We start from the raw sequence: 24,338 nt of genomic DNA, 5'->3' as shown, positions 1-24,338 counted from the left end.
CCCTTCAACAGGATCATACACAATCAAGTAGCATGACATAGGAGTTGAATGTTTTCAGAAATCCTTCAGTATTGTACAAATGCTAACCAGTCTGAATAACTGATAGAAGACAACTCATAACACATGGTGACATTCCTGTCTCAACATCTCACCAGCATCTGCACACTTGATTCAGTGCCCCTGCAAACCAGGAGCACTTAATACAGTAACCTCTGCCATTCGTCATCTGCCAACCATTCCTGGCAGAAATTAGCACTATCAAATATGGCCTTGTATTACCCACACCAGAACTGTTCCCCCCAGTATCCTGTTCCTCAGTTAAAGCTTCATTTCATGAATTACCACTATAATGTATTGAGAAAATACATATTGTTGCTATTTATCGCATCTTTTCAGTAGCAAAGCCAATTTCGTGTTCCATGAACTTGTGAAAAGTGAGGGTTAATTGTATTTATATTTATTGTATTATTGTTGCCACTGCTACAACTACAGTACTGTATTCCAATAACAATTGCTAGTACAACAACAGTCCTAGAAGATGTAGGAAGCTACTGCTGAAATTATCAAGTTTGTATGACATATCTCACACTTGCACTGATCCTATTAATTAACATATCCTCAAGCACCGAGACACTGAGCATAAATAAGTTAAGCAATTACCACAAGAAATGGTTAAATGCTAAAAACAATTAAAGCGGCAACTTAAATGTACTGTATTTAATTTTCCAAAATACTAGTTTGGGCATCACATAAATGAATAACTTGCCAATTGCCATGAGAAATTAAATTTTGCTAAATTAGTAAGGATGACTCCAGCAAGCATATAATAATGTAAAACTATTGACTGAATTGGGAAGCTACTATATGTACAGAACAGAAGCAAAGAGAAAGATAGGAAATAAGGAGACAGTCTTTGATAAAGTATCATGGAGGTGATAATATATATGAACACACATGTTAACTACAACATTATTTTGCATACATACATATCCAAAATATATGTAGTTAACTACAGTTTACAGTATTTAACTTACATTACATGAGTCTCCATTTGTTGAGTCCATACAGAGCATGGAAGGGACAATGAAGCCTGTTGGGGAACCTTTAGTATTCCAGCGTTCATCACAGAGCTTGTTGGACACAACCTTAGCTTGGAGGTGGTGAAGTTGACTCTGGAGGTTACCATCCTCATTCCTGCCCCAGCCTGCTACAGTTGCCTGCTTGTCCTCCAAATCATAATCTGTTTCACATACAGAGAGTATAAAGATGATTAAGACAATAAATACAAATAGTATAACAGTGATGAGTATTATCCAATAAAGGCTACTGCATTAGCACATTTAACACTGCTACATAAACAGCATAGCACTTCATATACTCTTCTAGGCTGTCAGTTTTCTTGCCCCACCCACTCTCACTCAATCACCCCTCTCACCACTCATTCATCCCTCACAAACCCACTTGCTAATTTATCCCCTCACCCACTCGCTCATTCATCTATCTCACCCACCCACTCACCAACTTGCTTATCCATTTATTCCTCTGAACCCTCCCACTTACTCATTCGTACCTCTCACCCACCCATATGCTCTTACATCTCACTCATTTCCCTCTCTCGCCAACCCACTTGCTCATTACTCTCTCATCTGCCCACTAGCTAATTCATCCCTCACCCATCAACTAGACTCATCCACTAGCTAACTCATCCCTCTCACCCACCTACTATGTGAATGACATTTCAGAGGGGATAGATTCTCTCTTCTAAATGTTTAGTAACAATGCAAAAATGACAAGGTTGATAAATATAATGGAAGGCTATGTGAAACCACAAGAGGACTTTAACAAAAATAAGTATGGTCCTTTTGGTAAAAAGTACAAAAAATGTACTCAGGCTTATCAAGCTACTCTTAGGTCAACTACTGACTTACCCAGGATGCAACCCACAACAGTTGCCTAACTTCTGAGTATTTAATTTTTAACTGCAAGGTGAACAGAGGCATCAGGTGAAAGGAAATGTGCCCAACTGTTTCTGTTATGCTCACGGATTTAACCCAGGTCCCTCTTCTGAGAGCCGAAGATGTACATCACTGTGATATGAATTGTTATTTTGCACCTCATTTAAACAATCCAAACACATCACGTGCATCTTCTGAAAATGCTGTAGAAAAGTGCAAATGGGTGGAGACTATGGAGACTCACTTGTCGCAGGTAAACATATAGAAAGAACATCCTGCGAGAATGTGAGCCGCGAGGAGAGCTTGACTACAGCGAGGTCATTCTGCAGGGTGGTGCGGGAGTAGTCTGGATGGACAGTGATCTTGGATATCTTCGCTGATATACTTGGCCCGTCATTCTGAGTGGACAGATCCCAGTCACCAAGTGACAAGCTGAGTGCCCCAGGGTCAGTTTTGTACCTAAGGAGAAAAGAAACTGGATTATACTGTTATACTGTGGTCGTGAGAAGGCTCAAGTATTGTTTACAAACATACAGAACATAAGAATAGGGAAAAACCACAGGTCTATACTAGTTCATGCGAGGCAACAGGTGAGGCCCTGTTGCCTCGCTGTCAACTCAGCCTGACGGCTGAGTTGACAGCGCTCGGGGTTCGCAGTCCTAAGGGTCCGGGTTCGATCCCTGGCAGAAGGCGGAAACAAATTGGCAGAGCTTCTTTCACCCTGATGCCCCTGTTACCTAGCATTAAATAGGTACCTGGAAGTTAGACAGCTGCTACGGGCTGCTTCCTGGGGATATGTGTGTGTGAAAATTAAGATTAAGGACTTGCCCGAAACTCTATGGGCGCTAGTGGCTGTTCAAGGGGTGACTCAGTGGGCAGCAGTACTTACGAGGTGACGCAGTGGGCAGCAGTGAGGACCCAGTAATCACCAATGATGGAGCCACCACAGTGGAACCTGCCATTGGCCGTCATCGCCACCATCCAGGGAAACTCGCGGATCCCGGCCACCTGACCGAAGGTGATGCGGTTGGAGAAGACGCTCCGTTCTCCTGCATCTGTTCACGTCAAGACAACCAAGATAAAGCAAATTATCACGGAGGAAAAAAATTGTAAATGATTCAAGAAAACTGTTTACTCTGTTGGACAAATTTCATATACAGTACATAGAAGTCATTGATTATTGTAGTTAATCTACACTTATATTGAACGTGGTGTAAGAGATATTTGTACGTATTAAATATGACATCGCTTATAATATCGAACAAATGAATCGGAATATAAAGAAAAAAAATGATAAACACCAACCAAGTTTTAGAATAAACTCACAATGTGCAAAAAGTGTATCGGAGAGGTCTGGGCCACCCCATGCCCTAGTGTTAATAATTCCTCTGGTTCCAACAGAATTAGAAACATTCTCCTGCCTCTCCACACCTTCCCCCAGGTGCTGCTCATCAAGGGTGGTGTCTGGAGACACCTCTCCACCTGGTCTTGGCCTGCGACCCACACTCTTGCTACTCAAGCTGTTGGACCCAAGACGTATGCCAGACGATGACGTCTGAAAGATGCACATTTCCATTGAGAGAATGTAGTTTATCGTTGCAAAAATGTATCCTGGTTATCAGGAGAGTAAAATGACTTTTTTTTATATATAAATTTAAGTTAAAAGTTAAAACAATTTTTAACTTTTTAAACTTTTTATTGTGAGTGTTAGTGGCATTGTGAGATTTTACTCTTTTTATTAGTTTACCACTATTAATTAAATTGTAGCTTTTGTCTGTTATAAATATACTGTATATAAAAAAAATAAAAAAGATTACAAAAATTAACTTTCAATTAATTGAAAAATCGATACAGGCATTTGTCAACTCAACAAGACAATTTAATTAAGTTCATCAAATATGTTTATATAAATGCGTGAGTCAGAATGTTGAGGATACATACAGACTCGCTAACTTCATAATTAGTTTTAACTAAACACTCAATTCAGATACAAATTCCTTCAGCCCAAAAATAATATAAATTATCTTGGTACTCTATTTGTTAAGAGCGATACAGAGATGGACGCGCTATAGTATTAAATCTTAGCTAATCAAGGCAAGGCAGCGAGTGATTTAGGGGCGACGATGATCCTGGGAACGCATGTGCCCCGGCCTACCCGTGAAGGGTTAATCACGAAGCCTAATCACGAAACTGATGACGCTTATCACCGGAAATTAATATGCCTCGCGGCAAATAAACGCACAGACGGGCAGATGATTGGGAAGCCCCAGGAGTCCCTCAGGGTGACAAGCACCGGCCCCGCCCCCCCCCCCCCCCACACACAGTGAACACTGGGTAGCAAAACCAAGAACTCTGCCCCCAACTAAAACGCAAATGTCAGCCAGTGCCTTTCGGCAGAGCTGAAGCCAGCCGCCCACCACAGCTGAGGGCACACCAGGAGCCCACCACGGCTGAGGGCACACGAGGAGCCCACCAAGACCCACCAACTCCCGGCACCTCTCGGCCAAGCTGGTGCTGGACACCGTCACCCCGCCGGGAAAACCAGCCAGAAAACGTTCAAAATCTATCAACTATCCTGTGACCCAAGGCGATATGTGCGCCAGGAGTCGTACAATCTGAGCCAATGAATAGTGATGCCAAATAGCAGTATCAAATCCAAAATCGCGAAAGCAGAACGTATTCCGGCGGCTTCCCAGCTGAGGTGGTGTCCAGACGTCCGCTCATCGTCAAGGTTGAACCCAGGGCAAAGTTGCAGAGATAGCTTGTTTAATACATACGCCTCGAGATCCCTGGTTGAAGGCGGGTCCCTTCAAGCCACAGACGGGATGGGTGGCGGGTGCCAGGCCGGTGAGGGGTGGCAGGCCGGGGAGGGGCGGCAGGCCAGGAAGGGGTGGGAGGGCTGTAATACACCAAGAGCAACACTGTTATTAATAATACATTTTGTCGGGGACACAAGCACATACCAGTTATACGTTATACACTTTCTGTGTGTCAATATCAACAACCCACCAATGTCGGCCAAGCATAATATATCAACAATGCAACATAAAAAGAACACGATATTATTAAAAGCAAATATTTACAACATAACAATATTAACACTATATATTAATAACACCAACAGAATTTAAATAGTTTTCCATTTCCGTGAATAGAAAATGTTTGGCATATCGAGGACTTCCAAAGCAAACTATGCTGAACATCCCCAGGCTGCAACCCACAACAGTTGACTAACCCCAAGGTATCTATTTACTGATATGTGAACAGGGCATCAAATGAAAGACAATGTGCCCAAACGTGGCCCTGGGAACTGAACCTGGGGCCTCTCGGTTGTGTTCCGCCTACGCTGACTATTGTGCTACAGGACCCTCTTACACATATCTTACATAGGCTCTACAACGATATCTTAAATATCTTCCTAGTGATGGGAAATGGTATATTTACCTGAAGGGCCATCATATCTAGTGGCTTCCACATGGACAGGTCAAAGGTATATGTATATACGATCAGCTTGACCTCACATACCTGCAGGCTCATGGAGAGAATACTAAGGGAGGGAATTATTGACATTGAACAATCTAATAAAATCGACGCAACGTGGCTTTGTTAAAAATAAATCCTGCCTTACAAACCTGCTCACATTTTTCGGAAACGGTAACCAGCTGTTCAGACAAGGGACTCCCAGTAATACATGAGCTCTTGATAAGGTACTTCATGAAAGACTAGAATTAAAATTACAAGCACACGGAATAAATGGTAGAATATTAGACTGGATAAAACAATGGTTAAAACAAAGCAAAGGGTCGTCCTAAACGGGAATTAATCTGACTGGAGAAATATGGTGAGTGGAGTACCACAAAACTCCATTTTTGGGCCAATCCTTTTTTGTCATACACATCAATGACACAGATGAGAATATTACAAACCACATCATCAAATTTGCAGATGACAGTAAGATCTTTGGTAAAGTAGAAAGTCAAAATGATATTGAGTCCTTACCAAGAGATCAACGCCACAAATGGTCGGAAGATTGGCAAATGTTTTTTAAATTAATATCGAAAAATGGAAGCCTTTGCATGTGGGGCATAACAATGCACGACACAACTACCAAATCAACAACATTAGCTTCCAGCAGATTGATGAAGAAAAGGACCTTGGAATCAGAATCCACCAATCACTGAAATTTGCACAAGTGGGAGCTGCAGTTAAAAAAGTAAACTAGTTCCTAGGAATAGTAAAACAAAATGTTTAACTAATAGGAATATGTAAGGCATATGCAAGACATGCAAGGTATATGTAAGGCATATGTAAGGTATATGTAAGGCATATGTAAGACATGTAAGGCATATGCAAGGCATATATTCGTTATGTATATAACATGTATATAAAAGTATATGTAAGATTTTAATAGGACCTACCTCCTTTGGGCCAGAAGCCCTATTGTAGTGTTCTTTCTGACCTTGGGGAGGTCTGTGCTCATGAGGTCATCATACAATTATTGGCCAGACCCAACTGTGCTTAACCTGACTGTACATTCAGAGGAATGCGCGCATCATTCAGAGCCACTGATATCAGCACCATAGATAAATATCACCAACACACCGATATCAATACTAACAACACCAATTGCCACTGATATCAACAAGAGACACCTGAATAAGTCTATCCATACTCAAATCACCACCAGCAACCATGTCAACATCCATATTATCGACAATACGTCAATGCAAAAAGCCTAATATCATCATCAACACTATTTAACAATATGACATGAATCAACCCAACATCACGTCTCCCGCGCACCCATTAAACAAAAACTTAACACCGTATATCCATATTAACACAGATACGCCACATTATAACTAACCTAATCTCACCCAACATAACATACCCTTAAGATATATGCGATTTTGACAATCAGGGAACGAGCTTTGTCGGTTAGTCGCGATTCCACGAGACCCGGAACACCATCGCACAAATACCAACCCCAACACACCATATCACTGTTAACATGCTAATAATATCTACCACAATTACGACCACCAGCATGCCTACATATTTACAGGATTGTAGGACATAGGAGTTTGCGAGGCGCGTGCCGTTAAGCGGCAAGCAATTCAGTCTTGCCCTTAAAATAGAAGCTAAATTGTTTTATACAGCATGTTTTGGAAGCTATGGACACTTTTGGCATCAAAGGGGATATTTTATTAGAGCGTTGCAGCCAAGCACCAGCTCTGTGCTGCAAGTTGCAGCCATGCACTACTCTCTCAGCCTATTTACCAAGATTCAAACACCACTTTAGCAAGAGTGACGTACTGCCCATTATTCAAGTTGTTTCTTTAGCTTTCTTTAATATATTTATTTTAATTTATATAATATAACAAAGAATAAAGTAACTACTAAAGGCCCCGTGCCTTTTCAATCTAGAGTTTATATTTTCAGAATCCCAAGTAAATTCATCTTCCTTTTAGATAGTCGTACACTTAAATCATGTTGGCCCTTACTCATATGGCCTTAGAATGTAAATTTAGCTTTTTTAGTTGATCTTCATAAGGTAAGTACCTAATCGAGATTAATTTAGTTATTCTTTTCTGTGTGATTCAACCCATCCTCTTTTGTTGCCACAACGGACGAAAACCAAGGTACTAAAACATGGGAACCCAGCCACTCGCCACACCTAACCAACCCACGTATAGAAAACGTGAATGTTTGTGAAGACACTTTTCATATTTCAAGACTATTTTGTTCGTTGTGGATTATAGTAAAAGTGCGGTGTATTATTTGAGAAGACAAGTTACATTATTGCTGCGACCAGAAGTGCATAATATAGTCCTAGATGGAGCCTTTCCGGGTCAAGGTAAAATTGAGTGATAACGTCAGACAAATTTATAGAAATGTTATATACTGTAGTTATTTTAGAACTCAGTACTCTCTTTATCCAGATATAGAACCAAAACTGCTAGGCAGAGATCTAGTCTAGCCCCCTTTATCTGTTGATCTAAAATAATATTTTCTATTCATATTCGTATCAAAATTATATTGCGATGCTATTTTTCTCGTTATTCTTACACTATATATTCACACTATATTTAGTCTGTCTCATCATCAAAATTTATTTTTCTTTTGCAAACACATGTGACGTACACTCAAATTGTAAGCTGTACGTTACTAAATTTAAATCTTAAAGTTTAAGCTTTTAACTGCTATTCACTTAAATAGTTAATATCAAAATGTTAAGAGACATGCAGAGGCTTTGTTAATAAGAAAGTTCCAAGGACTAAGGCTTGGGTTATCGGTCGATCAGACTTATTAACAAAGGTTAAAGATCCCAGAACACAGGCATGATAAGGCTGCGTTAATAATGAAGGTCAGGACAGAGCTAACAACTGTTCTACACTCAATTTTCAATCAAGTAATAATATGCCATTGTCTCGTGTGTGCTAATTATACTGTGAACCAATTTCTGAGGTCCCCCTTCAGTAGTTGGTGACTACTGTCCTTAGATGGCTCTCCTGTGGGGCACTAAAGCTTTACTGGTTAACGCAGCCGGTTTACAATTAATCAATTTTGGTTCGATTCCCGGCAGGGTGAGACTTTTGGGCACGTTTCCTTACATCCAGTGTCTCTCTTCACCTAGCAGTAAATAGGTGCCTGGGAAGTTGTCGACTGTTGTGGGGTGCATCTTGAGATGGTCTAGTTGGCTAGAGATGCTTGGACAGCCTGACAGGCTTCCTCTAACACTCAGGATGTAATGTTTTACCCCTGCTACCTCCACTTATGCTTTATCTTCCTCTTCCTATACATCCACTTCACCTCAACTTCCCCTCATCCTTCCCTAACCTACCAGTGAACTCAACAGGAAATTCAAGACAGAGGAACTAAGAAGAGTCGTAAGGTCTATTATACATATGCCGATAGCATCTCCAACATAGCGAAGGAGATGAAAAGAGAAGACCTTGAAGCAGATACTGATGTGAGGACAGGTTATAGCAGATTACGATAGTTTATCTTAAATTTTAAAGTAAGTATTGATGTAATAAGGGAGTTATAGTGGAGATGAACATTATCTCAACTTGGTCAGTAGGATATTGCAGCGTTTGTTTTGCTTGTGTTCTTATGATTGTTCCCCATCTAGTTTGAACTCCATTTATGCTGTCTATTTCCTACCTGATAACCATGCCTTAATCCAATTTAGCATTGCGACTCCAAAGCCAAGGGCCTCAATATTCCTCATCAGCTTGAGTGAGTCTGAAATACATAGGGGAGACTACATGATGGACAGTCAACATGCCTTCAGAGGGAGCGAGGCGTCATATAATATAGATAGTCAAGACGACGTTAGTCTGGTCATGTGTATGGCTTCAGCTATGATACAGCTCTCGTGTCAGTTAAGTGTCTTACGAAAAATACTTCAAACAGTTATTGTACAGGTTTGTTTAGTGCAATACAAGCAATATTGCACTAAAGGGAAAGACTGCCAATACTCAGACCACCTACGACCACTGCAAATTTACACTGACTTAAACAAAGCGACATATGGAGCTGCGTGCTGACCTGTACCGTGCAGACTCCGACTACCATATCTGGCACCAAGAACACGTACTCAACTGCACTCCCATCATCTGAAAATATCGTAGATGCCAGCGCTTACCTGAGGGTTGCCGCGCGCTGTTTAGGACCCGTACTGGGCACTTGTCATGTACACGTCCCATACAGAGCGAGCGCTTGCCAACACGAACCCTTCCCGTATTGGATCCTGTACGGAACATGTATTACACTGTACGCCTCCCGTACCAGCAGCAAAATGTTACAAAAATTGACAATTTTATTTTGAGATATTTCACTTGCTTCTCAGTCTGCCGGAAACGCTTTGCGTATAAGTGGCATTATATAATATACAATGTGTGTGCCTACTATTAACAACTGTATAGTGTTCTTATGTATATTTTATAAATAAAAATTATATTATTATATAATATATATATATATTATATTATTAGAGTTTTAATGTGATTCCTGCATAAGATATTGTGAGAAGTACTTATTGTAGACTTCAATACAATTAAAACAACTCTTGAATTAGTTTTCTATATTTTAAAATGTGAGTTTTCTGTATTTTTTTAAATTTAAATATTCAGTTATATTATTATGTAATTACATATTATTTCGCAAAATTTGGGTGTGCAGGTAATTAACATGGGAAGTGATTGGTCACCATGTTCCAGTGATCAATCACGTTGTTGTAGTCCAACCACCTGGGTTTAGTACCGTGGGTGCTCTGAGTATACAGGGTTCACTGTACTGTATTTGTATCTGTGGTAATCGGTTACAGAGGACAACAGAAGGTCAACGAAGGCAGTCAAAGGTAAAGTAAATGTAGCTTAATTAATGGTTCTCCCAGGTCAGTTATATGGTCAGAGCCTCCTACAATATATATATATATATATATATATATATGTATATATATATATATATATATATATATATATATATATATATATATATATATATATATATATATATATATATATATATATATATATACAGAACAGTTCCACTGTTTGCCTCTGTACTGGAGGAAACGATGTTGGCGATTTCCAACATTAGGAATCAGAAAGTGAAAGTCAAGTACCAGGCAATAATGATTATATAGCACTGTAATTATGTCAACGGACTGTATTGGAGGTCCGGGATGGAAAAGTCAAGGTTGTATAAGAAGCGGCTGTTTACAGTAAAGGGAAACCAAAGTGAGTCTACAGAACCTAACTTTAAAACTAGTAAACCCGTGGGTAAACTACAGTGGAGCCTTATATAGCGTGTGTTTCACTGCGCGACTCTTGGACGATACAACAGTGAGTACCAGGGACGTAGCCTCCTCCTCCTCTCACTCCACACTACTTTCTCAGTCCCTCGCTTACTCATGCTCTCTCTCTCTCTCTCTCCCTGACTACTTATTTACTGCTAGGTGAACAACAGAGGTATTAAGTGTAAGCAAACGTGCTCAAACGTCTCGTTGTGCCTGGGAATCGAACCCGGAACCTTCCAGCGCTGACCACTGCACCAGAGGGAAGTAAGGACAGCGATAACTTATCAACATAAGCAGGAGAAACAGAGATTACAAATAAATATATTATGTTGTGAGCTGCAGCCTCACGACTAATGTGGAAGACATATGGCCACATCCTCCTAACATGACAGAACATATGACACAACACAAAAAAAGACTGAAAATTCTTACAAATTTCACCTTTTGTAGAGGGCTCGGAAAAAAATATTCTACATACCAAACTTAAAACATTCTTAAGCCTAGTATAATACATATATGTACTATAATATGCCTAGGATTCTTGGACAGGTGAGGTTAGGTTCAATAGTTACATTTCCAGTTTTGTTTACAATACAATTTGGGTTAATTCAATAACACAAAAAATTAACTTGTGTGGTTCCAACAGTCCATTTATGTACGTGTGAGCAAACAGTTGGTATAATTATTATAATTTTAACAGGATGGGCTGGAATATTTGGACATTACTGCAATCACTGAGAAATTGATGAATGAGGTTCTCCAAGGGCTGACTGTGGAGCAGTATAAGCCTATATGAAGTATAATGTGGAAGTATAGTATAATGAAGTAGTATAATGAACAGCCTCGACAGGAAATGAGATAGCTGCACTTGTAAAATTAAAGTTTAAATGATGCTTTAAAAAAGTTTATTAAAATGTATAAAAACTTAAACTCTAATAAATGAAAAAATTATCAGGAATTTTGTATATATATATATATATATATATATATATATATATATATATATATATATATATATATATATATATATATCTGGGACCTTTGCCATTCATGCAGTCTGTGCCTGTGTATAATGAAACTTGTCTTCTGGATTTAATTCATCGCATTTCGACGCCAAATTTCCCAATGGAAAAAATATGACGTACCATAGCGGCTCACAAACATTCACGTTGTCCATACCTAAACTGTTAAATTTACAGATAGCACTAAAATTGAGTAATTTTAAATGCATACAAATGTAGGAGGACCTTAACAGACTTGGGTGTGTGAAAAATAAAGTGTTGCTTTATATAAGATCAGTAATGTTGATACATTAATGCATTAGTAAATACGACTGTAAAATAGATCTGGGCGTAATGAAGTTAAATTCACGACCGCAGTGTGTGTGTGTGTGTGTGTGAATAATAATATATATTATAAATAAATATAATATTGATTATATTTATAGTAGTCACAAATATAATATTGATATTATATTTGTGACTACTCACAGTGGTCACAAAGTTTAGTACCATACTACACAGTGGTCACAAAGTTTAGTACCATACTATACAGTGGTCACAAAGTTTAGTACCATACTATACAGTGGTCACAAAGTTTAGTACCATACTACACAGTGGTCACAAAGTTTAGTACAATACTATACAGTGGTCACAAAGTTTAGTACCATACTACACAGTGGTCACAAAGTTTAGTACCATACTATACAGTGGTCACAAAGTTTAGTACCATACTACACAGTGGTCACAAAGTTTAGTACCATACAACAGAGTGGCAATATATTCTCTAAAAAGCATAGAAAGGTGGACAACAAGTTAATCTCAGCATCAGGTACCTTCCTTAAGAAGATGTAATAAGAGCAGTGAGCTTCTCTCTTTTAAGAGGTGACATGATCTCTTAAAAGAGAGGAGCGGTAACATGCTCTCTTGAGATGAACGAGGAATACCATCATCAAGTGAACAAATTGATGACAAACATCAATTACACAAACAGGGTGGTGGAACCATTAAATCAAGACAGAACGAGCACCAGTAGATTCAGATCAAACCAAATAAGAGTTAGAACAAAGTACAGGCAAACATGTGGCTACTGAAGCACATTTACTGCAGACAATATGTAAGAAAAATAAAAGCGTATATACGCTGTGTGCTACGCAAAGGGCCCCTATACAAGCCTCTCACAGCGCTGCTGGCGTTACGTGATCATGTGTTACGGGGCGAGGAAGCGGTGAAGCTGTCAGTAAAGGAGGGTGAACAGCCACACGGTTTAAACCGTGGTCAGTGTGTATACAGGACCTTACCTCGCCTGGGCCGGTAGGCCTGCTGAAGTGTTGCTGTGGTCTTATGTTCTTGTTGGTTGAGGGTTTAGAATGAGAGGGTTGGATTACTGGTGAGACCCTCAAAGTGTTCTGGTCACTTATTAAATAACTCCATATCATCCCCCATCACCACCACCACACTGTATATCCAATTGTTTTTAAGCACTATCAATAACTGATCCAGGCTCCTGGGCCGCACCTACCTGTAGTGGCGGTAATCCCAGAACCTCCACTGCCGGAGCCACCACCGGAGCCACCACCGGAGCCACCACCGAAGCCACCACCGGAGCCACCACCGGAACCACCACCGGAACCACCACCGGAACCACCACTGACAACATCGCCAATATCGACAATGCCTCCACTGGTGCCACCACCGCCTTCGGTACCCGTGTACTCGCTGCACGGCACCTGTGTCACCTTCATGTTCCACATGGCGTTGACCGGGGCGGTGGAGTTGACGTGGATCATCAACTCCGCCACTCTGAATTCATACACGACTGTCCGGAAGGAAAGGTTTGGTTTGTATTACTGCCTCGGTAATTTAATATTACATATAGTATTAATATATTAATAACATATGTAAGATATCCAGCAACATGTTTACATGTACAGGAGTGTGTATAGGTGTATGAATCAATGTGCAAGTGTGTATATCTTGTAGCTTATACTTGTGACCATGTGCGTGTATGCACGGCAGATATGTCTTCATCCACATCCTGTCCCCGGTGTATGTGTGTATGCCCGGTGTGTATGCCCATACTTACATTTCTTCCCGGTGAGGAGGCCACACTTGGGCTCCAGTCTGTTGTTTTCTATACCGGTCACGTGATATATGACGTCAGTGCACTGTCCGAACTTCCTAGTCGGCAAGTTGGCTTCCTCCATCTCTACGCTGCAAATACAATATAAAACAATGAAAATACAGTAGCTGTAACTGTGCTGAATAAGTCCATTCGTATAGTAATTAGTAGGTACAATTTCTTACTGTAGAGCCAGTCCTCAGACCAAATAAATTACCATTAGACACCCTCCCCCCCACTTCAAACCACCTGGATAGTTATCTAGATATTTGTGATGATCTGAAAGCATTTACGGTTCCAGTAATAATTTACTTGTAAGCTGGCAAGTGAACCTTTGTCCTAAACAAAGATTATTCCCAAGTTCTAACTTTAATGCATTATAAGTTGTTGGTTTAAAATATAAAAAGTGTGTGCCGAAAACATTTTCTTTGAAGAAATCAAGAGTTTCTGCAAATAGAATTCTCGGGTAAACTTAAAAAGCTTTCGAATTCCACATTTCACATTATCACCAACAATACATACTGTATTAACTGTATTAACGTAATCAAATGTAATGAAACCTAACCTAAAGTAACCATAACATGAGTTAAACAAACTAATCTTAACCCAGAGTAACCTAGTACTACAACCTTACTTACAGGTAACCCCACGTACTACAAATACAAATAACTGCCAACAGAAACTAAACACCTAACCTAACTTAATTTTGCGTAACTGTACACGAAATTATAACATATAACATGAATACTTAATATATGATAAAAGTACGATTTTGAGTACGCAGAACGTTCAAATTGACGAGTGTTGCAGTCTAGTGGACCATAGCCTGAGGACTGGTTTTTCATGTCATTTCATTCAAGGCGGTTTAGCGACTGGTTTAACGAGGCCATTGTTTACGAGGACTGGGCTACAGTTTACCACTGTACCTCATGGGTGTCTTGGTCAATATTCAGAATGGTGAGGGTGAGGAACCTACCTGAGGCCGCAGTATTCGTCAGAGTGTTTGATGATCTGGAAGGAGCAAGAGTTTCCGGCCTGGTCTGTCAGTGGGAATTGGATGTTTTTGAAGTAAGCGACCTTCTGCGACGTCCTCTGCCCACATGTCCGATCGACTGAGAAAACATAATATATATTTGTTAGAACCAGCAGCAACTTTATTATGGTCGTAGCCACCAACAAAACCATCCACTACAAGCAGCATGTATCAACCATCCTCAGGAAGTACCATTTATCAACTAATATATACATAGTTATATCAAAGAATAAACTGTTAACCGAGTGCCTTACGTCAAATCAAGTTCAATTGTGTCTGTAAGCACAGTTAAAAATATGCAGACTTAACAAAATATGAATGAAGGCTTAAGAAGGTAATAACAACATGAAGGGTTACTCACAGAGACAGCAGAGTCCCCGCAGACCAGAGCAGAAGTTCCCGAATCTGCCAGCGAGGGCCAGGCACTCCACCTCTCCGTAACAAGTGCCTGACAGACCTTTGTATTCACACAAGGGGTTGCCTAAGATGTTGAAAGGATTTAACAGCACTGCTGGTGGGAAGAGAAGGGGACGCCGTCCATCACATTCATGAAATGAGTAGAGTTAATGCACTCATTGTTGTTATACGAGCATACCCACACACACACATGATAAGAACATGTATCGTACAAGTGGTCTGTGCCAGCCAAGAGCTAATCAATCAGCGTCTTCCATGCAGAACTTCATAAAGAAATCTTTGCATTCGTGGTCAAGAGAAGCTAGTGGACTCTTCATGAACGTCAAGTCTATCGAGTTTACAATTAGCGTTCCTTAGTTGTATGAAGCTTTGTATCCCTCCACTCCTCGTGCCCCCCCCCCCCCTCACTCTCTCACACTCACTCTCTCTCTCTCTGGTTCGTCACTTCGTATCCATAAACTTCATTTAACATGAAGTTTAACGTGAAGGAAGTGGTATAGCAAGCACTCCCACCCAAGTATAACATGAAGGAAGTAGTATACCAAGCACTCCACCCAAGTATAACATGAAGGAAGTAGTATACCAAGCACTCCCACCCAAGTATAACATGAAGGAAGGATGTGCACCAGCACACTGATCCTGGAGGAATGACTCACGTCTGGAGCTGTGTTGTGGGGGACCTTTGGGACCCTCAGGGTGGAGTCCAAGGTCAGCTGGCACCTGCGGCAGCGCTTCCACCAGGCCGCTCCACACCCTGCAGGCGAAACATCTTACTACAGTAATGTTACTAGCGTGACACCTGTTACTAGATGGCACTAGGGTGGTACATCTTACTTGATGGCACTAGGGTGACACGTGTTACTATGATGATACGTTACTAGGGTGAGACATATGTTTCTAAAGTAATGTTACTAGGGAGACAGACATGACGTCAGTGTGAGAGATGACACATGTTAATCCACTCAGGTGGATTTATATCTATCTCTTGGCTTGATATTACATCTATCATATATATACTCTGTAGTCCGTTACGTACCATACTGTGGCAGCACGCTGCTGTGTACGAAAGTTCGTAAACAAGGAGACGTTTTGTATCTTTCAACTAGTCTAAGTGACACTATTCGAGGCTTCACATACAGTAATCTATTGTTTATTTATTGTTAATAGGTCCTGTTTTCGCCCTGTTATGATCAGGGATGACATTTGGTGTGTACGTATGTATTAACATCAAGTTATATGTAAATATAGTACATGTGAATGTCTATTACACAATGGTTGTGACGTGGCTGGGAAGAGGGGGAGGGTGAGTGAAGGAGGAGATAGATTAGGGTGTTGGTGGGGTGGGGGGGGGGGTGATCCAGGGCGTCGACCCCCACCATATCTGGCCAAACCCCCGCGTCACCACTATTCCAGACAAGATTTAGATACGCATGATCGGTTGCATGACATACACAATCGAAAATGAAGGTCGGTGTAGATCAGGGATGAACCCATAGCCATCTCAAATTCCAACACAGTCCTCGGGTACAACTTCAACAGACTACTCAACTCCACTCGGTACGTCTCTGAGAAGACAACGATGGCCAAGGGGTCCCTGGCGAGGCTATTCCGCTTCAGACTGGCCCCATATCCCACGCCAAGCTCCACCTGTACAGGATGATCATAAAGCCTAGCCTCGAGTATCTAAAGATCCAACGGGGTCCAAAACAGAGCACTCCGCTTTTCGGGGAGCCTGTCGCTGGCGGACAGGGTAAGAACAGAGCAGATCCACAGAGCCCTCATCATGATGCCAATGAATATCAGGCTCAGCCACTTGTCCAGAATCCAGCCAACGCACTGACAACCCTACACACCCAAACAATCCCACACAAACCAAACAAACGACCCACACACCTCATGCCAACCCATGGTGGACAGGCCACCGAACTCTCCATCCATCCCCCCCCCCCACTCCTCCTCACTCCCAAACCCCATCCTCTTCCAGAATTTCAATTCCCTCATCCCTCCCCCCCGCCCCCCATCCTTTGGACATCAGTTGGCTAGATGGACATCAATCTAATCCAATCCCCTGCACCTACTGTTGCTGGATCTCGCCTACACTATCTGTACCCATCCTATATTTATGGCACACTGGCATACACTTTTAACTCTTCATCACATATCCCATATACCATACACCCTCAACAACATACCACCTTTACCAATATAGATCCATGCCAACATATAGCGTCACCTACACACACCCATGCCATCAATTCACCTACACCCTCCACCTATCCATCTGTGGGAAGGAGGGCAGTAACTACCCCTGATTGACTTCCTCGTTCCCCATCTATTCTTTGCCCACCATCTGCTGTCAAACTCGACCCACGCGGCTATACATACCAACCTACATCCCATTCTCTCTCTCAACCAACACACCAACAACTAAACCTGGATATAGTGATAATGCCCATGTACAATCCCGGCACGAAACACCCCTTTCCGTACAAAAAGTCCTGTTGCTGTGAGAGTCTTGGCCTCAAGTTTCACGAGGTGCTCGGAGCACTGAAGTGATTCAGTCAGTTCCTGATGACCTGTTCCATCGCCAGGAAGCTGGTTCGTCGGGTCATGAACCAGCACTTCGAGAGAACAGCCATGGAAGTTCTGGTACTGACAACCGCGCTGCCTATTTTGGAGTCTTGAATACTGCTAAATCTATTTTTAGTCAGGCAGTGTTATAAACATTTAAATTCGAATGTCTACGCCCTACTGGGTTAGTGTGTACCTGTACACCCTCATGGGTTAGTGTGTACATACTTACCTAGTTGCGCTTGCGGGGGGTTGAGCTTTGGCTTTTTGATCCCGCCTCTCAACCGTCAATTAACTGGTGTACAGATTCCTGAGCCTACTGGGCTCTATCATATCTACATTTGAAACTGTGTATGGAGTCAGCCTCCACCACATCACTACTTAATGCATTCCATTTGTTAACTACTCTGACACTGAAAAAAATCTTTCTAATCTTTTTAATGGACTGTGTCAGGGACATTTATTTTATTAACCTTATTGAAGGTTTTAAGTACATCCTGTTCACTAAGGTAATTAAACTAAGTACAGTAATTAAATTAAGGACGTTTTGATCGTTGTCTTATCAGGAAATATTTGTACATTTTCCACTGTAGATACAGTACAGTAGCAACAACAAAGTTAATATAACTGCCATCTCTGCTACATCTAAATCTATATCAACATTTCTACAGTTAGAGAGCCAATATACCGTGGTCACGGTATTGTGTACGTTTAAGGGTGATCTAGGACGTCATGGGTTCGAATCCTGGCTGGGTTAAATATGAGTAGCCTCGGAGAAGGGAATACAAAGTATTCAGAGAAAAATTTGCCATATAACTCTAAATACGTATGAGTGTTCACTGCTCTTACCACCCCCTTTTTTATTATTTATGTTGTACACTTTATTATACAAGGTTAAACAGTTATATATCTGATCGGTTACAAAAAGTGGACATTAAGAGGAAACAAAGGGAAGTTTTTTCCTAGAGGCTGTAGAACTTTCGAACTCCTCCGATGCCGGGCACGAACCGAGATGCAGCGGGCATTACCCCTTTGGATCGCCACACTGAGGCGTTGGGAGAGAAAACTTGCCGCTCTAGTGTCTCTTGTAGTTTCAATGAATCTGGAAACAAGATCCTTAAGAAACCTCCTTGCACTCTCTCCCTATGGACTTAGAGTCTCACATCATATTGGACCGAAGTTGTACCGGTGATCTATTTCCCTGTATTTGGTTGACTTGAATCTTTCTGTGTGTGTGTGTGTGTGTCGCCGCGGCATATACATGCACAATTCCGGTGTACTTCGCTATTGTCAGCAGTAGGTAATTATGAATTACGCTAACCAAGACGAATTACTTTTATTTTCGCAGAAACAAAATATATAGTTTATTATGAACCATTCAGTGCACTGAATTCCACCCCCCCCCTTCCCCCATAGGATGAACCTTATCATCATAAAGTAGTTTTTCTTTTTGTCACCTTGTACTCGATGTACTGTCGCCTTAGGCACGCTTTCCCTCATTCATCCACTTTATAGGAAGGACTTATTGGGTTAAATGGGTTATTGTTGCTTCAACAGTTCTAGAGACCGCTGGTGATTTTCTGTTGCTTGTCTCTCTAATTCCTCTATGGGCATCCACCTCGATCCTCGGGCCCTTATTGTTGCCTTGCCGCCAGTATCTTCACCGACCACAAGTGTATACACAGAAGTGCATCGACAGACCAACACGGCCTCCGTGGTCTCATTAATAGTAAGGCAGCGGGAAAGATTGCTAAGCATGAAGTAGGCAGGCAATGGCATCATTACGAGAAATCTAGCTAAAACGAATTTTCCCAAGAGAAAGGGAACCCCAAGTGTGCAGATCTGACCGCAGGCAGATGCGTCCAAGATGAAGTCACCTTCCAACCCTAGCAGGATGGTAAGAAGGTATTTAGCCGGTGTGAATATACGTGTATCCACATTGGCTGACACATATCATATATGTACAGAGTACAGTATATGAACGTGGTGAAGGTTCAGCTGCTTTAAAGGAGAGACCCAGAAGACGAAGAAGTACAGCAGCCATGGACATTGTTGCTGGTTCATGCCAATAGGGTTTGAGAGCCTTGGCTCCAGGGGTTAATGCTCACATACATTCCCGAAGCAGTATGGCGAGGAACGTATTTGGCAATCGAGAAACCAAGAGCAACCAGTTTCCTGCTTCAGCGCCTCGGTGACGCAATCCAGAAAGGAAATGCTGTTGTATACTTGGCCCACATTTTACCTTCGAGAAGGTGGGAAATTTTGTTTAATTTCACAAAAATGGTTATGGTACAAGAAGTACTAACGATAACGATAAACACACACAGCAATACAGAATTCGACGAAATCATAAGAAGCTAGGCTGCCATCTGATTGAGGATTATCAGGCTCTAGGGGTGAAAAATCGGCCCCCAAGAGAAAACACCGCAGTGTATTATAAAAATACACTCCTTCAGGCATACAAGAAGGGTGAGAAGGTAATACGAGACATAATTGACAGGAATTGCAAACCTTGCAGTGAAAAGGCAAGGATTTGTCCTGTCATTTATTATATCAACACTCGTACATCTTCCTGTGAATCACCAAGACATAGTGAAAGACCCGACAGTAATCACACGCACCGACGATCGTATGAGACTTCGTATAGCCTCCTATATAGGATTTCTCCTATATAATTATCATAATTTAAGTTATCCGTGAACTATATTTACACAAAAAGTAATGCAAATTCATTCCCCCGATAATACTGACAAGCATAGCTTTGTACACTACATACTAACAGGGCGCTTTCTTTTCATAATTAATTATTCATTCGGTAATATTTCCTTGAGTTTGCATATCGTCCAATATCTAACCTAAACGGGTCGGGGTATCGTCAAATCATACACAGGAAGGTTTGACAAGATTCTCATTTGATTGCCAATTTCGTATATATGGTTAGCTTTAGTTGTATTATCTTAGGTTAAGCTGTTATGCTTGGCTGGGTAAGGTTGTTGTTGTTTAAGATTCGCTACTAGAAACAAAAAGTTCCAAGTAGCACGGGCTATGGTGAGCCCGTAGTGGACTTACCTGGCACAGGAGCGGAGCAGTAACTGAATAAAAAAAATACTGGGTAAGGTTTGACAGGCTTTCAAATCCGTTGGCGAGCCGTCCTGTGTATGAGGTGACTTGTATCCCACAACACTGGCGCCGCTCAAGCCTCGCCATCTACACCACGTGAACTGAATGATCATTAATCGTCACCCTGTTGCGTGTTTAAAAGAATTGGGTTCCAGGCTCATTGACATCACCAGAGACCTAAGGGCTGCCAGTTTCCTGTTTCAGCGCCTTAGTGTGGCGATCCAGAGAGGTACCGCCTGCTGCGTCCTCGGTTCCTGTCCGGAAGCGGAAGAGCTACAAGAGATCCATAATCTTTAAATCCTATTCCAATGTATATCTTGTAACCTTTAAATATCTAATAAAGTACAACAAAAGACAAAAGGAAGGGGGGGTGGTAGGAGAAAAGCACACAGAAACTGTATTGGAGGGGACCTAAACATTCACTATAATGCGTTATGTGTGATTTCCTCCCAGGCTAAGAGTCCCCTTCTTCCAGCCGAAGGTGGTACACCCTTATATTTTAAATATATATATATATATATATATATATATATATATATATATATATATATATATATATATATATATATGTGTGTGTATATCACGAAAATAAACACGTGATTAAGAATGTGACAATGTCAGACCACGGAGGAAAAATGAAATAGGAAATTTCCTTAAGTACTTTCGTATATTAAATACATCTTCAGAAGGTCATTTTTCATTTCTGTTTCATTTTTCCTCCGTGGTCTGACATTGTCATATATATATATATATATATATATATATATATATATATATATATATATATATATATATATATATATATATATATATATATATATATATATATATACTTTAGTCTTATATCGAGGTCCCCTCCCCCCCTCTCCTCAACAGTAGGTCGAACTACTGACCCTCCCCAGGTTGCAACCCCCACAGCAGTTGCCTAACTCCTGGGTACCTATTTACTGCTAGGCTACCAGAGACATTAGGTCAAAGGAGACGCACCCAACCATTTATGTATACCGCCCGGGACATTTTACTTAATTTCTGCATTCAAATTCGTGAATGTTCTACATTCGCAAGATAAATGTTAAGGTGTTGTGGTGTGCTAGCGTTGGCAAGACATGCGCTAGGTTGAGAAAGCAAGACTGTAATGATGTATACAGTGAAAGTTGCCCTAGCCGGCACTAAGGTGACGCACATCCTGGAGCTAGAGGAACTCCACACACACACATCATGAGTCATAATAAGCATTGCCTGACAATCTATTGTCATACGAAAAATATTGCGTTTTATAGTTAAGTGAGTTGAGGTTGTTATTGTTTGTCAACCGCGTATTTGAAACACTTCATGATATCCTATGTAGGATATTATGAACTACATAAGGAACCATCAACTACATAAGGAACTCTTATGTAGTTGATGTAGGCCAGCATTTCTAGAATAACTAAAGGTGCAGCTCTAAGATAATTAAATTCACAACTCTTGGAGTACTAAATATATAACTTTTGATAACCAAACATACAGTTCTAGGATTACTAAATTCCTAGAAATGAGCACCAACGAAAAATAACCCTATTAGTTATATTTTTTAATCACGTGCATATAAAGTTTTAAAACCTAATAGCTCAGAAAAAAACACTAAGGGAAACATACAGCAACCGGTTTTAAGCTGTGGAAAATCTAGAAACAGGTTAGAGAAACCTTCCCCCCCCCCCCTCTCTCTCTCTCTCTCTCTCTCCCCACACAGCCGGTCCTCACACAGACAGGCTCTGAGTAACGGGACCCGACATCTTTAAACCGTTCTCCGTTCAGTTGTCCTCGATATAATGTATAATATTGGCCTAAATAACTTCCGAAAGTATATCACTACAATATTATCATGCATGTCATCGCAAATGAGATTTTGACTTGGTCTTTCAATGAAAGTTGATAATTGAACCTTATACGAAATGCACAGAAAAAGTTATATTTATAGATGAATTTATCCGAATTATCGTTGTGAAAGCAAGTACTTTCTATTACTAGAACAAACTAGAACACACCATACTGACAACAGCAGACTACAACACGTCATACTAACAACAAAATAGAACACGTCATACTGACAACAGCAGAATACAACACGTCATACTAACAACAGCAGACTACAACACGTCATACTAACAGCAAACTAGAACACGCCATACTGACAGCAGCAGACTAAAATATGCAATGTTGACAACGGCAGGATCAAACTTGAATATGTTATGCTGACAACAGCCGAAGACCAGAACACCCGGTACTGACAACGACCTGGACCGGACGATAGATTGATCTTGCTTCTGGCAGGATGGCGATCGTCCCCCTACCGTCCAAGCGGTTGGGCACCATTCCTTCCCTCCGTCCTATGCCAAATCCAAATCCTCATATCCCTCCCACATTCTCCCTTGGGAAGGATATGAGCATAAGGGCTATATAGTCGTGATGGCTTAGCGCTTTCTCTTAATAATTACCTTATTACCTCGTCATACTGACAACAACAAACTACAAAATACGATACTGATTAGAACGCCATAATGACACTAAAATATTACAACACGCCATACTGACAACAGCATAAGCAGACACCAATTAACCTTGAAAATACGAGGTTAGGCATGCCTGTGCCCGTGTAATTATGTGTCGAGGGAGGCCGCAGGTAACATTGGGCAGCCTCTAGCCACATGACATCGGCTGACCCACATATCTCTCCATATTAGGCTTCAAAGATAGGTAATATCAATATTCAGCTTAATTAAAACATTACAATGTTATATAATGAAGCTTTCTACATAACTATAATGCTGCTATATCGTAGAAATATAAGAATAAAGGATATTATACCCTTTATCACTCACTGTATAGCACGCTTTCACTGTGCATTCGGTACATAGTAATGTAAAAACGTTCATTTCAGTAGCAGAAACGCTTTTCTATATTCAAGTTTTACCAGAGTACGGAGGTGTCGTGGGTTTCAAGTTACATCGCACCACTAATGATATATAATAAAAAAAAATGAACTGGTGACCCCCAAAAATCGCTCTGTACTCACAAGACAAGAGCAGCAGGGAACAGCACCACGGCCGAGAGAGCCATGTTGCGGCAGAGTTTCCCCGTGTCGACAAACACACTAATTCTTGCAGCGGGGCAGTCCTTGGTGAGCGGACGATCTTGACCGCTAGTAACCCCTGGCAGCAGAGAAGACCTTGTGTGGGTCTAGGGCACGGAGCTGGTGCGGGCACGGCTCACTGCGACACACACCGGCCACTGACTGGTGCTGTCTTCCTGGCCTCCGCCGGCCTCTATCTACCTA

General features: G+C 41.1%; 1 protein-coding gene across 8 annotated transcripts in view; it reads right to left on the bottom strand.

Moving 5' to 3' along the window:
- Positions 1 to 24,338, bottom strand: part of LOC123745290 (serine proteinase stubble) — a 27,221-nt gene extending 2,883 nt beyond the window's left edge. The window contains exons 1-13 of one of the 8 annotated variants that reach the window (XM_045725673.2): positions 24,078 to 24,338; positions 15,988 to 16,085; positions 15,276 to 15,425; positions 14,858 to 14,993; positions 13,846 to 13,973; positions 13,282 to 13,578; positions 9,607 to 9,711; positions 9,123 to 9,203; positions 4,733 to 4,854; positions 3,282 to 3,510; positions 2,845 to 3,010; positions 2,200 to 2,414; positions 1,035 to 1,240 (exon numbers count right to left, since the gene is read on the bottom strand). In XM_045725673.2, coding sequence (XP_045581629.2) covers positions 1,035 to 1,240; positions 2,200 to 2,414; positions 2,845 to 3,010; positions 3,282 to 3,510; positions 4,733 to 4,854; positions 9,123 to 9,203; positions 9,607 to 9,711; positions 13,282 to 13,578; positions 13,846 to 13,973; positions 14,858 to 14,993; positions 15,276 to 15,425; positions 15,988 to 16,085; positions 24,078 to 24,121 — 1,977 coding nt within the window. In that variant the 5' untranslated portion in view covers positions 24,122 to 24,338. Of the gene's footprint in view, positions 1 to 1,034; positions 1,241 to 2,199; positions 2,415 to 2,844; positions 3,011 to 3,281; positions 3,511 to 4,732; positions 4,855 to 9,122; positions 9,204 to 9,606; positions 9,712 to 13,060; positions 13,109 to 13,281; positions 13,579 to 13,845; positions 13,974 to 14,857; positions 14,994 to 15,275; positions 15,426 to 15,987; positions 16,086 to 24,077 lie in introns of all 8 variants that reach the window. The other 7 variants (XM_045725674.2, XM_045725678.2, XM_045725675.2 and 4 more) reach the window with 7 other exon arrangements.

This window comes from Procambarus clarkii, chromosome 44 (assembly GCF_040958095.1).
Source record: "Procambarus clarkii isolate CNS0578487 chromosome 44, FALCON_Pclarkii_2.0, whole genome shotgun sequence".
In the NCBI taxonomy this organism is placed as follows: domain Eukaryota; kingdom Metazoa; phylum Arthropoda; class Malacostraca; order Decapoda; family Cambaridae; genus Procambarus; species Procambarus clarkii.
This window is presented reverse-complemented; position numbering and strand designations above follow the sequence as displayed.